The sequence below is a fragment of the Oncorhynchus clarkii genome, chromosome 10, assembly GCF_045791955.1.
Source record: "Oncorhynchus clarkii lewisi isolate Uvic-CL-2024 chromosome 10, UVic_Ocla_1.0, whole genome shotgun sequence".
NCBI classification, from domain to species: Eukaryota; Metazoa; Chordata; class Actinopteri; order Salmoniformes; family Salmonidae; genus Oncorhynchus; species Oncorhynchus clarkii.
Window position 1 is genome coordinate 44,643,264 of NC_092156.1, and position 15,125 is coordinate 44,658,388.

The 15,125-nt window shown below is 45.5% G+C and overlaps 1 protein-coding gene across 1 annotated transcript in view; it reads right to left on the reverse strand.

The window, feature by feature from the left end:
* The window catches only part of LOC139418563 (serine/threonine-protein kinase PAK 3-like), a 59,797-nt gene that overhangs the window by 12,697 nt on the left and 31,975 nt on the right, over window positions 1-15,125 (reverse strand). Inside the window, exons 3-9 of the mRNA XM_071168124.1 lie at window positions 11,367-11,467; window positions 10,768-10,921; window positions 10,543-10,580; window positions 9,316-9,378; window positions 7,410-7,553; window positions 6,154-6,328; window positions 5,553-5,616 (exon numbers count right to left, since the gene is read on the reverse strand). Coding sequence (XP_071024225.1) covers window positions 5,553-5,616; window positions 6,154-6,328; window positions 7,410-7,553; window positions 9,316-9,378; window positions 10,543-10,580; window positions 10,768-10,921; window positions 11,367-11,467 — 739 coding nt within the window. The remainder of the gene's footprint in view (window positions 1-5,552; window positions 5,617-6,153; window positions 6,329-7,409; window positions 7,554-9,315; window positions 9,379-10,542; window positions 10,581-10,767; window positions 10,922-11,366; window positions 11,468-15,125) is intronic.

Here is a 15,125-nt window from a genome sequence, read left to right on the forward strand (position 1 = left end):
AAAACACAGTCCCATGGTGAAGGAATATAAAACACAGTCCCATGGTGAAGGAATATAACACAGTCCCATGGTGAAGGAATATAAAACACAGTCCCATGGTGAAGGAATAAAACACAGTCCCATGGTGAAGGAATATAAAACACAGTCCCATGGTGAAGGAATATAAAACACAGTCCCATGGTGAAGGAATATAAAACACAGTCCCATGGTGAAGGAATATAACACAGTCCCATGGTGAAGGAATATAACACACAGTCCCATGGTGAAGGAATATAACACAGTCCCATGGTAAAGGAATATAAAACACAGTCCCATGGTGAAGGAATATAAACCATAGTCACATGGTGAAGGAATATAACACAGTCCCATGGTGAAGGAATATAAAACACAGTCCCATGGTGAAGGAATATAAAACACAGTCCCATGGTGAAGGAATATAACACAGTCCCATGGTGAAGGAATATAAAACACAGTCCCATGGTGAAGGAATATAACACAGTCCCATGGTGAAGGAATATAACACAGTCCCATGGTGAAGGAATATAAAACACAGTCCCATGGTGAAGGAATATAACACAGTCCCATGGTGAAGGAATATAACACAGTCCCATGGTGAAGGAATATAACACAGTCCCATGGTGAAGGAATAAAACACAGTCCCATGGTGAAGGAATATAACACAGTCCCATGGTGAAGGAATAAAACACAGTCCCATGGTGAAGGAATATAACACAGTCCCATGGTGAAGGAATAAAACACAGTCCCATGGTGAAGGAATATAACACAGTCCCATGGTGAAGGAATATAAAACACAGTCACATGGTGAAGGAATATAACACAGTCCCATGGTGAAGGAATATAACACAGTCCCATGGTGAAGGAATATAAAACACAGTCACATGGTGAAGGAATATAACACAGTCCCATGGTGAAGGAATATAAAACACAGTCCCATGGTGAAGGAATATAAAACACAGTCCCATGGTGAAGGAATATAACACAGTCCCATGGTGAAGGAATAAAACACAGTCCCATGGTGAAGGAATATAACACAGTCCCATGGTAAAGGAATATAAAACACAGTCCCATGGTGAAGGAATATAACACAGTCCCATGGTGAAGGAATATAAAACACAGTCCCATGGTGAAGGAATATAACACAGTCCCATGGTGAAGGAATATAAAACACAGTCCCATGGTGAAGGAATATAAAACACAGTCCCATGGTGAAGGAATATAAAACACAGTCCCATGGTGAAGGAATATAAAACACAGTCCCATGGTGAAGGAATATAACACAGTCCCATGGTGAAGGAATATAAAACACAGTCCCATGGTGAAGGAATATAACACAGTCCCATGGTGAAGGAATATAAAACACAGTCCCATGGTGAAGGAATATAAAACACAGTCCCATGGTGAAGGAATATAAAACACAGTCCCATGGTGAAGGAATATAAAACACAGTCCCATGGTGAAGGAATATAAAACACAGTCCCATGGTGAAGGAATATAAAACACAGTCCCATGGTGAAGGAATATAACACAGTCCCATGGTGAAGGAATATAAAACACAGTCCCATGGTGAAGGAATATAAAACACAGTCCCATGGTGAAGGAATATAAAACACAGTCCCATGGTGAAGGAATATAACACAGTCCCATGGTGAAGGAATAGAACACAGTCCCATGGTGGAATATAACCAGGAACAGACTGAGTCTCCTGCCAGGGGTCTGGTTTAATGTTTGGTTATACACCATGAACTTCAACCTAGTTTCCTCTGCATTGACTTTACCAGTGCACCATGGCAGTCTAACCAATAGAGATCCCTATTAAATTACTAGAGGGGCTATGTTATAAACACTCAACGTTCCATAATGGGGTGAAAATGGCAGCCATATTGATGTGGGAGAAATCCAAACCAGTCTAATTGGTAGAGTCATAATCCAGACTTCACTTATGTAGAAAAATAGTCATGTGGCATGTGGAATACGTGTAATATAATTATTGTCAACCTAAAATATTGTCATATAATTATAAATACAGTATATAGAGGTGTTTTGTATAAATAGCCTCTAAAATATATTTAAACAGACCATAAATGTCTCAGATTGAGTTTTCTTGGAAAGCTGTCAGTGCTATTATCTGATACAATAGCAGTACATGTTGCATTTACAACTTGTCTAAGTCCTATCATCAACCAATTCCAGCCGGTGTTTGGCTGTGGATTTGCATTGTTTGAATGAAATGTTGGCATATTGAGAGTTCATTTGAAAAATTATCAGTGTTGTCAATTTAACGACTTTTCCCGCTATATTTAGAGAGTTTTCAGACCCCTCCAAAAAGAGGCTAGTGACAAATTCAGCTACATTTTAGGCTGCCTTCGGGGAGTTTCTTCGGTTTTGATAGCATTTAGCGACTTTTCCCACTCAATTCTGCCACGTGGGAGAAGCTGTCTGTTTCCACTGAAGTCTCAGCAATGAGGCAGACACAGGCAGAGAATGCCAGCATCCCCTGACCTCTGCGAACAGTTTTTAAGATTCATCCCAGAATGACAGTAGCCGACGCCATAACACCATTTCCTGTCAGGAGGCACTTGAGGCAACTACTCTGAGACTGTCTACGGCTTCCTTTTGCTCCTTTGAGCAAATATCCTTTGAGTCCCTCCTTGATACTGTAGCACACATGTAGTCTCCTCCTGCCCCTTGGACATGATCCCTACTAGACTACTAAAAAAGGTTATGCCTACTGTTGGCCCCAACATTCTGTCTATTGTAAATAGCTCCCTGACCTCTGGCTCCATTCCAGCCTATTTAAAAACTGCCCTGGTCCAACCTCTCCTTAAAAAGCCCAATCTAGAACCCTCCTCACAGAGTAATTATAGACCCATCTCTAAACTGATTTGTTTTAATCCAAGATTTTAGATGTTGCTTTCAAGCAATTGGTGGCTTATTTGAGCATGAACAACTTACTTGAAAAATTCCAGACAGGAATTCCAGTTCACTTCACAGCACGGAAACTGCTTTAGTGACAGTCCGCAATGACTTTCTGTGGGCTGTCGATGCCGGTGAATGCTCCATTCTAGTTCTTTTGGATAACATATTTGTTGGCTGGAGAGGTGGTTGGGAATCTCCAGCATTGACCTTGACAGGTTAAGGTCATATCTATGAGGCAGACATTTCTCAGCGAGCATGGGTGGTTCAGTCTCATCCCCAGAACCTAATCACTATGGTGTCCCCCAGCGTTAAATTCTGGGCCCCATCGTTTTCCCCCTGTACAGGCTTCCCCTTGGTGACGTAATCTGCAATCATAACATTCCGTTTCACTGCTATGCGGATGGCACATAGATTTATTTACTAATCAAACCCAGCGGCCAAGCTAGCATAGCTACCCTCCACAAGGGTCTTGCTGTCATCAAATGTTGGATGTCTGACAATTTTCTCCAGCTCAATGATAAGAAATCAGAGGTTGTTTTATTTGTCCCCCCACCTTGCTAGAACCCAGATTGTAAATAACCTTGGTTATTTGTCTACCAATGTAAAGCGTATGACCAAAGACCTCGGTGTCGTCTTTGACCCTTTACCTAAACCTCAAACTGGATGTTAAAAAGGTCATCCAGTCCTGCTTTTATCCTCTAAGAAATATAACTAGAGTCAAGTATTTTCATTCAGTCACTGATCCGGAGAAAGTTATAGCTACATGCTTTTTCCCCCCTCACGACTAGAGTACTGTAACTCTTTGTATACATGTCTCAGGCAGAACTCACTCCATCGTCTACCGTTAGTTCAAAATGCTGCAGTTCTGCACCAGAAAATGTAACCGTCTCACACTTATTTTAGCTTCTGCGCCCCGGCTACCAGTCACTTTTAAAATAGATGAAATGTTGTTAATCACGTTTAAGGCTAGACTCGGTTTAGCCTCATCCTATATCTCTGATCTTTAATCTTCCTACGAGCCAGGACACAGCCTGAGATCCTCTGGCAAGTTTAGATTGAAAAGGAAAGGAGACCAGGCATCTGCCATTAGGGCCCCTAGACTTTGGAATGGTATACCAGAGGAGATCAGGCTTGCAGATTCAGTGCCTCTTTTAAATCCCTGCTGAAGTCTTCATAAGGTTTACACTTTTATAAAGGTGCTTTTAATATATGATTCTTCTTTCGGTCTCCTTCTTCCTGTCTTTGTTAGTACTTTTATATTATTATTTTATGACGTGAAGCACTTTGTTACCTGCATTGAAAAGTGCTATACAAATAAAGTTCATGTTATTAAGTTATTATTAGACTGAATGGAGTGGAAGACTGATTTCACAAGTGACAAGTCAGAGCTTGGGTCAAGTCACACATCTCTCTTTCTCCCCACTTCTCTCCCTCACTCTGTTCTCCTTGCCCTCTTCTCCCTCCCTCCACCCCTCCCTCCATCCATCCCTGAGACTGTCACGCTACACCAGTGTATTGCATTGTGAGAGTGTATGAATAATGAAAGAGTGTTCATGTTTGGTCCAGTCAGCTCTCGTGGAGGCAGGCCCAGTCCAGGCCCTGCCCAGGCCCAGCCCAGGACCAGTCCCAGGCCCAGGCCCTGGCCCAGACACTGACACCATGCAGCAGGCCAGGTAACGAACACTCTGTTATGTAGCTGTGCAATCAATCCATACTAATTATTGACTCCTCAGGAATAGTCTCATGTGATCAAACTCCAGGTTTGTTAACAGCTCACATCATTAGATAACATTTTTCTGGTCGATTCAATCAGAGGAATCTGTGTGTAACCACAGAGTAGTGTTCTTATCTTTTTGCACAGCTGTTTTAATTTATAGACGGTGTGTGTAGATTGTCTGTCATTACCACCCACATTGATCAGGGGAACCCTTAGGGGTGTGTTAGATGAGGCTACACAGACAAACAGAGTGCCTCTGCAGTGCTGGAGGGAGCTGGAAGCTGCTGTTGTTGTGTTCAGGACTGAGGTGGAGGGAGTGGTGATATCAGGGCTAAGCTCACCCGAAACTCCAGCTCTCTCAGAGAGAGAAGGAGAGAGAGAGAGAGAGAGAGAGAGAGAGAGAGAGAGAGAGAGAGAGAGAGAGAGAGGAGAGAGAGAGGGAGAGAGAGCGAGAGAGAGAGAGAGAGAGAGAGAGAGAGAGAGAGAGAGAGAGAGAGAGAGGAGAGGAGAGAGAGAGAGAGAAGGAGAGAGAGAAGGAGAGAGAGAGAGACAGAGAGAGAGAGAGAAGGAGAGAGAGGAGAGAGAGAGAGAGAGAGAGAAGAAGAGAGAGAAGGAGAGAGAGAGAGAGAGAGAGAGAGAGAGAGAGAGGAGAGAGAGAGCGCAGGCTGAGCTCATCTGGCCCGCAGCCAAGCCTAGATACAATTCTGATTTCCTCTCTACTTCTCTCTATTCTCTCTCAGACCCTTCGTTCTTTCTCTCCTCTCTGTCTTTGGTAGCCGGGATGATTACCAAAGACGCTGGGCTGACTACCAAAGACGCTGGGCTGACTACCAAAGACTACTTTGGTCCAATAAGAGAAAGTAAGTAGCTGGTGGATTTGGATTGAAGGTGGACTTACCCTTGTCCTATTTTCTCAAAGCGTGTGTACTTCTTTTTGGGGTCCCCCACACTCACAATGCTCCCTGGGAGGACAGAGAGAGGTGATTAGTGGAGAGTGTAGAGGGTGTGAGAGCATGACAATAGGGGGTCTAGGTCAGGCTGAGACACACACACACACACACACACACACACACACACACACACACACACACACACACACACACACACACACACACACACACACACACACACACACAGCACGACCATGGGGAGGGCAACCCTGCATTACACACACACTCCTCTGCCCACGCCACTCGGGGATGTGGCCCGCTGTGGGGCATCGTACTGCAGCCAAATACACTGCTGCATGCTGAACGGTTGGCCTGCTCAGTAGAGCACTGCTGATGTTTTTGGACAGGGACACAGGCAGACACTGCAGCACTCAGACTACGGAGGGGCGCTTGGCCATCCTAAGGCTGTAATCTCTGGCTTACTGAGCAGCCCACACTAATCACTGCAGTAGGATGGGTTAGGAGACCTAGACACACAACACAGTATAGTTACAGCACACTCTCTATGGGACTCTCCATGCTCCATAGGTCCACAGAGAGACAACATACTCAGTCGCTCCAGAATCTCCTCGTCTGTCATCTTGGACTTCTTCTTCTGCCGGTCGGTGTTGCGGTACAGAGTGCTGGATGTGTTCTCTGGTAAGACCTGGGACTCCGGCGGGGTTGTGACCTCCTTCACAGGGGCGGGAGGCGCCAAGGGCTCGATGACAGAACGGGTGTATATCTGTACGCAGAGGAGGAGGACACAGTCACGATCAGAGAGGTGCAGGACACAGTCACGGTCAGAGAGGATCAGGACACAGTCACGGTCAGAGAGGATCAGGACACAGTCACGATCAGAGAGGAGTAGGACACAGTCACGATCAGAGAGGAGTAGGACACAGTCACGATCAGAGAGGATCAGGACACAGTCACGGTCAGAGAGGATCAGGACACAGTCACGATCAGAGAGGAGTAGGACACAGTCACGATCAGAGAGGAGTAGGACACAGTCACGATCAGCGAGGAGTAGGACACAGTCACGATCAGAGAGGAGCAGGACACAGTCACGGTCAGAGAGGAGTAGGACACAGTCACGATCAGAGAGGATCAGGACACAGTCACAATCAGAGAGGTGCAGGACACAGTCACGGTCAGAGAGGAGTAGGACACAGTCACGATCAGAGAGGTGCAGGACACAGTCACGGTCAGAGAGGAGTAGGACACAGTCACGATCAGAGAGGAGTAGGACACAGTCACGATCAGAGAGGAGTAGGACACAGTCACGGTCAGAGAGGAGTAGGACACAGTCACGATCAGAGAGGATCAGGACACAGTCACGGTCAGAGAGGATCAGGACACAGTCACGATCAAAGAGGAGTAGGACACAGTCACGATCAGAGAGGAGTAGGACACAGTCACGATCAGAGAGGAGTAGGACACAGTCACGATCAGAGAGGAGTAGGACACAGTCACGATCAGAGAGGAGCAGGACACAGTCACGGTCAGAGAGGAGTAGGACACAGTCACGGTCAGAGAGGAGTAGGACACAGTCACGATCAGAGAGGAGTAGGACACAGTCACGATCAGAGAGGATCAGGACACAGTCACCATCAGAGAGGTGCAGGACACAGTCACGATCAGAGAGGAGTAGGACACAGTCATGGTCAGAGAGGAGCAGGACACAGACACAGTCAGAGAGGAGCAGGGAAACATGAACACTCTACAGCTCTGTAGTGAGTTGAGTTGTTGAGATAGTAAGACTGTAAGTCTGTCTAGATCTGTAACAAGGTTTTAAGTCATCGTTCATAACCTGTGTGACTCACAGATTTAGTGTGCTCAGGTCGAGGTGCGATGACGGGCGGAAGCTCATTGTCATCATCGTCATCCTCCTCCTCTTCTTCCTCCTCCTCCTCCTCCTCCTCTGACACAGGGGGCGCTATCGGTGGCTCTGTGGATGTCTTTGCACCCTGGGGGGTAAAACAAGAAGTCAGTGATGAGGTCTGTAGTACGTTGGACTGTGACAATCTGACACCGCTGGGACAGACCGCATCACCTGCATTACTGTCAATGGTTAGTCCAGGGACCCCTAATGGTCCATGTAATGAAGCATGTCCAAGCTCACAATAAACACCTTCTATTACAACAGGGTGCTCGGCTGTGAACTAGGATGGGGTAAAACAGAAAGATTGTAATGGATTTGACACGTGTAATTAGGAATGTAGTTATTCGACATGATCAGCTTGCTTAAACCTGGAGAGGATAGCTACTAGAATGGCTTATGGGCTGAGGTATGTACCAGAAAGAGAAAAGACAAGAGAACGGGGTATGGCATGGATGGGATTTGGGTGGGGGGGGGGGGTTGTAGAGGGTGAGGTTTGAGAGTGAATAATTTTACAGCAAAAGCAGAGTTAAAATGAGAGTTAAAAACAGAGTTAAAACGAGAGTTAAGAACAGTTCAAATTAGAAAACATGCTACAACAAGGCTAACGGGGATTTTTTATTTTATTTTACTAGGCAAGTCAGTTAAGAACAAACTCTTATTTTCAATGATGGCCTAGGAACAGTGGTTTAACTGCCTGTTCAGGGGCAGAACAACAGATTTGTACCTTGTCAGCTCAGGGGTTTGAACTTGCAACCTTCCGGTTACTAGTCCAACGCTCTAACCACTAGGCTACCCTGCCGCCCCGATAAACTCTGTCGTGATGTATTTCCGCGTCAGCTCATAGAACTGCATAATACAGCATACAGTTGGACCTGGAGAACCAAACATGCAAAACAACCCCTGATCCAACACTCCAACTCCAACCAGGAGCCACTAAAAACATCATCCAGTCTTACAGTACGGTAGGCCACAATGCCAACAATGATGGTGGTGAAAGAGCCATGCAAAGGCCCCTCCCTATCCCTATTTGCTCCTCTGTAAATGATTTATCATGTCTCTCCCCTCTGTACAGTACGCCATCATAAACACCATCATCTGGGTGAACCTGTTCTGTAAGGTGGGATAGATTTCATCCATCTCTAGCCTGAGTATGCAATGTAAGATGGCAAAGAACAGCCAAAGACTAGCTGCAGGCTATGCAATGGTGACAAGCCAGCGGTCCTTCGTTTGGCAGTGGAAGGTGGTCTGGTTTAAGCCCTGCCATGGGGGGGGGGGGGATAAGAAGGGTCAGTGTTCTGAGAAGAGCCCGAGAGACAGAACAGATAGAGCTGAAGGCGGGCAGAGGAGATGAGAGGCTAGCTGGCTAATGGTAAGTAGCGCTAGGCTAGCAGGTTTCTACTGGGCCATGCGGCCAGATCCAAACAGCCGATGGACTATTAAAGCAAGGCACATATTGGCTACGTGGTGCACATGGGATCAGACGTGCAGGAATGTGAGTATCGTCACAGCCCTCTCAGGCATGCGCCTCACAGCCCCTGCAGTTAAAGGATGGGCCATTTGGAATTGGTTAAAGGAATTGCTTACAGCCAAGTGGTGAAATAGAGATGCATCCATTACATTACGAAATGTAGCCAGATTCAAGTTAAATATAGAGAACGACGATGTCTCTAAAATCTCAAACATTTGCGGATGGCAAGTCATGTTCATTGGTAAGTCCTGTTCATTTTCATCCAATGGAGCCTGGATAATTGGGCAAATCTAGCATCAACAACATTAAGAGTTCAAAATGGTTCAATTTAGAGTATAGCCAATGTAGAGGTATGTAGAAAGTAATATGGAGGAGTTACCTTGTCAAATAATGCGCTGCAGGTTCTATGGCTGACAGGAGGCCCAGACGACAGCAGTCGGTTCTGAATGTGAAGGTTGAAAATGGGAGGATTTACTGAACACAGACCCACACAACATTACAGAGCAATGGACTGGACTACAGCGGGACGGGTTGAGGGCAGAGGGCAGGGGACCGCTACGGAGTGATGGGGAATAAATGACATCATCAACATCTAACACAGATGAATGGATCCTCGCATACTGAGGAGAGATTTTCATGGGTGAAGAGACACAAATCACGTTTTGGGGAGTGGAGATGCCAAGGTGATCACCACAGTGATATTAGTGGCAGAAGCTTTCGCTTCGGGACTGTAACTTAACGCCACCGTGTTATTACACATATCAGAGGGCTGAGCGACAGAGAGGCGTGGTACCCACTGCCAGGCTCAGGAACCCGGCTCCTTACGGACCTGCTCTATCAACACTTCGTCAGGACCCTCAGAGGGCTGGGAGTCAACAGGCCCGGCACCACCGCCTGGGAACAACAGCCTTCTCCAGACATAACAAAACCATAATAGAGAGAAGGGTCTCCGTGCTCAGACTCCTCACACCCAAGCCAGAGGTAAAGTGCCAACAGACAGAAAGACTAAATGCACATGACCATCTGAGTCTTCTTTCTCAGTCCACCAATGAAACTGTCCAAAGAATATTTAGTCAATAGCAACTTTTCCCCCCCAAATCAAATCAAATCTAATTGTATTGGTCACATACACACACGGGTTCGCAGATGTTAATGCGAGTGTAGCGAAATGCTTGTGCTTCTAGTTCCGACTAGAACTTACCAGTCTAGCTATCATACAGTGAGGAGATTGGTTCCATCACTTGTGTAGACAGTTACCCGCACACAACTACCCGATCAAGGGCCTATAGGGACAATGGTTTTCAAAATATATGAAATATGACAAAACGGTTCATCATTAAAATAAACTGAGCCATTGTGGCAGCCCAGAGAGAGTCATTAGGCTGATTTCCAAAGGGACGATTAGACTCTGAGACAGTCGTGTGAGGTCAGGGTAATGATAATAGACAGTCTTCGCTTACAGTCCTTACAAAAGCTCCACAGCACTCTACGTCTGAGGAGAGAATACTACAACGCGTGCAAGTTCATATTTGTTTCTCCTTCAATAAATGTGGGCTAATTAGTTGTTGAGAGGAAAGGGACATGTTTGAAATGGGTGAGCACTTACCAGAGTGTTGACTGCTATGTATCCATGTGCGGATTTGTCTGAAAGAGAAAGGAATCATTGCCCGACGTCCAATTCTCTAACAGTGACAACACGCTGACAGATCCGCATGTAGACTCTCCAATAAATAGTCAAAGCTTTTGCTCAGTATCACATTTTATAATTTTTTAATTCAGAAAACGTATGACAGCGAGATGATCTGGGCATTGTGTGTTTGTGTGTTCTCACCTCCGGAGGTGAAACTCATGTATTTCTGGTTGTTGACCGTCTCTTTGGAGTCGTAGAACTTGAGCACGTCCAGCACGGCCTGAGGGTTCTTCTTCTGCTCCAGCTTGGTGATGTTGGAGGTCTGAAGGAGGCGTGCCCACTGCTCTGGGATGCCCTGGGGGAGAGAGGTCACAGGTCATAGGTCAGGGGTTAGATCCACTCTTTGACCTCATTGCTACCGCCACTGCACACCTTTTCATGTCTGGGTTATAGTTAACGAGTAGTGGTAATATGGGTGATAAGGGTGTACTAATAGCTACTACTAGACACCTTCCTTGTCTGTGATATACTGTATAAATATATGCACTGGAAATACCTTGATCTGTCACTTAAAGATGTACTATTGGACTATAAATGGTGCCTTCCTGTAATATACTTATGCTAAAATGTTTATTCTATTCTAATAAGCCATTTACTTTATGTTCGTATTCTTATCTTTTATTAGTTCTTATTGTTGTTGCATTGTCGAGAAGGAGCCTGCAAGTAAGCAATTCGTTAGACGGTGATATACCACGTGTATCCTGTACATACGACAAAAACAATTTGACACTGAAACTTACAGTGAACTCCCCTGTAACAGCGTCAAAACCAACATGGATGGTGTGCTCAAAGTCTGAGGGCAGGGAGATCTCAGGACGCTCCTTCTCCTTCTTCTTGTTTGCTGCACGGAGGAACAAAAGAACATGCAGATCTATTTCTAATACAGGGACAGGGATTTTAAAGAGATGATACAGTGCCTTCGGAAAGTATTCAGACCCCTTGACTTTTTCCACATTTTGTTACATTACAGCCTTATTCTAAAATTGATTAATTTTTTATTTTTATCCTCAGCAATCTACACACATCACCCCATAATGACAAAGCAAAAACTGGATTTTAGAAATGTTTGCACATTTATAAAAAATAAAAACACACCCATTGCCATGAGACTCGAAATTGAGCTCAGGTGCATCCTGTTTCCATTGATCATCCTTGAGATGTTTCTACAACTTGATTGGAGTCCACCTGTGGTAAATTCAAATGATTGGACATTATTTGGAAAGGCACACACCTGTCTATATAAGGTCCCACAGTTAACAGTGCATGTCAGAGCAAAAACCAAGCCATGAGGTTGAAAGAATTGTTCATAGAGCTCAGAGACAGGAATGTGTCAAGACACAGATCTGGGGAAGGGTACCAAAACATTTCTGCAGCATTGAAGGTCCCCAAGAACAGTGTTGCCTCTATCATTCTTAAATGGAAGAAGTTTAGAACCACCAAGATTCTTCCTAGAGCTGGCCGCCTAACCAAACTGATCAATCGGTGGAGAAGTGCCTTGGTCAGGCAGGTGACCAAGAACCCGATAGTCACTCTGACAGAGCTCTAGAGTTCCTATGTGGAGATGCGAGAACCTTCCAGAAGAACAACCATCTCTGCAGCCCTCCACCAATCAGGTCTTTATGGTAAAGTGGCCAGACGGAACCCACTCCTCAGCAATAGGCACATGACAGCTTGCTTGGAGTTTGCCATAAGGCACCTAAAGACTCTCAGACCATGAGAAACAAGATTCTCTGGTCTGATGAAACCAAGATTGAACTCTTTGGCCTGAATGCCAAGCATCAGGTCTGGAGCAAACCTGGCATCATGCCTACGGTGAAGCATGGTGGTGGCAGCATCATGCTGTGGGAATGTTTTTCAGCTGCAGGGACTGGGAGACTAGTCAGGATCGAGGGAAGGATGAACAGAGCAAAGTACAGAGAGATCCTTGATGAAAACCTGCTCCAGAGTGCGTACCTCCAACTGGGGGCAAAGGTTCACATTCCAACAGGACAACGACCCTAAGCACACAGCCAAGACAACGCAGGAGCTGCTTCTGAACAAGTCTCTGAATGTCCTTGAGTGGCCCAGACAGAGCTCGGACTTGAACCCAATCGAACATCTCTGGAGAGACCTGACTATAGCTGTGCAGCAACGCTCCCCATCCAACCTGACAGAGCTTGAGAGGATCTGCAGAGAAGAATGGGAGAAACTCCCCAAATACAGGAAAGCTTGTAGCGTCATACCCAAGAAGACTCAAGGCTGTAATCGCTGCCAAAGTTGCTTCAACAAAGTACTGAGTAAAGGGTCTGAATACTTACAGTACCAGTCAAAGGTTTGGACACTCCTACTCATTCAAGGGTTTTTCTTTACTTTTACAATTTTCTACATTGTAGAATAATAATGAAGACAACAAAACTATGACATAACACATATGGAATCATGTAGTAACCAATAAAGTGTTAAACAAATCAAAATATATTATATATTTCAGATTCTTCAAAATAGCCACCCTTTGCCTTGATGATAGCTTTGCACACTCTTGGCATTCTGTCAACCAGTTTCACCTGGAATGCTTTTCTAACAGTATTGAAGGAGTTCCCACATATGCTGAGCACTTGTTGGCTGCTTTTCCTTCATTCTGCGGTCCAAATAGCAAGTGTCTTCACTGACATTTTCAACTTCTCCCTGACTGAGTATGTAATACCTACATGTTTCAAGCAGACCACCATAGTGCCTGTGCCCAAGGAAGCGAAGGTAACCTGCCTAAATGATTACCACCCCTTAGCACTCATGTCGGTAGCCATGAAGTGCTTTGATAGGTTGGTCATGCCTCACATCAACAGCATCCTCTTGGATAACCTAGACCCACTCCAATTCGTATACCGCCCAAACAGATGACGCAATCTCAATCGCACTCCACACTGCCCTTTCCCACCTGGACAAAAGGAACACCTATGTGAGAATGCTGTCCATTGACTACAGCTCAGCGTTCAACACCATAGTGCCCATGAAGCTCATCACTAAGCTAAGGACCCCGGTGACTAAACACCTTAACACCGACAACGATGACTAAACACCGACAACGATGAAACAGCCTATAGGGAGGAGGTCAGAGAACTGACAGTGTGGTGCCAGGACAACAACCTCTCCCTCAATGTGAGCCAGACAAAGGAGCTGATCGTGGACTACAGGAAAAGGCGGTCCGAACAGGCCCCCATTAACATCAATGGGAATGTAGTGGAGTGGGTCGAGAGTTTCAAGTTCATTGGTGTCCACATCACCAACAAACTATCATGGTCCAAACATACCAAGACAGTTGTGAAGAGGGCACGACAAAACATTTTCCCCCTCAGGAGACTAAAAGGATTTGGTATGGGTCCCCAGATCCTCAAAAAGTTCTACAGCTGCACCATCGAGAGCATCCTGACCGGTTCCCTCACCGCCTGGTAAGGCAACTGCTCGGCATCTGACCGTAAGGCGCTACAGAGGGTAGTGCGTACGACCCAGTACATCTCTGGGGCCAAGCTTCCTGCCATCCAGGACCTATATAATAGTCAGCGGAAAGCCCATCAAATTGTCAGAGACTCCAGTCACCCAAGTCACAGTCTGTTTTCTCTGCAACCGTACGGCAAGCGGTAAGGAACCAAAAGGCTCCTTCACAGCTTCTACCCCTAAGCCATAAGACTGCTGAACAATTAATCAAATGGCCACCGGACTATTACATTGACCACCCCACACCTCCATTTGTTTGTTGTACTGTACACTGCTGCTACTCGCTGTATATTATCTATACAGAGTCACTTCACCCCTACCTACGTGTACAAATTACCTCAACTATCCTGTACCCCCGCACACTGACTCGGTACCGGTACCCCCTGTATATAGCCTCATTATTGTTACGTAATTGTGTTACTCTTAATTATCATTTTTTTACTTGGGGTTTATTTGGTCAATATTTTCTTAGCTCTTCTTGAACTGCACTGTTGGTTAAGGGCTTGTATAAAGGAAGCATTTCACGTTAAGGTCTACACTTATTGTATTCGGCGCATGTGACAAAACGTTTGATTTTAACTCATCCCAAACCATCTCAATTGGGTTGAGGTTGGGTGATTGTGGAGGTCATCTGATACAGCACTCCATCACTTTCCTTCTTGGTCAAATAGCCCTTACACAGCCTGGAGGTGGGTTGTGTCATTGTTCTGTTGAAAAACAAATGATAGTCCCACTAAGCCCAAACCAGATGGGATGGCATATCGCTGCAGAATGCTGTGGTAGCCATGCTGGGTAAGTGTGCCTTGAATTCTAAATAAATCACAGACACCTCCTCCCCCGTGCTTCATGGTGGGAACACACATGCAGAGATCATCTGTTCGCCTACTCCGCGTCTCACAAAGACACGACGGTTGGAACCAAAAATCTCACATTTGGACTCATCAGACCAAAGGACAGATTTCCACCAGTCTAATGTATATTGCTTGTGTTTCTAGAGCAAATTTCTTCTTATTATTGGTGTCCTTCAG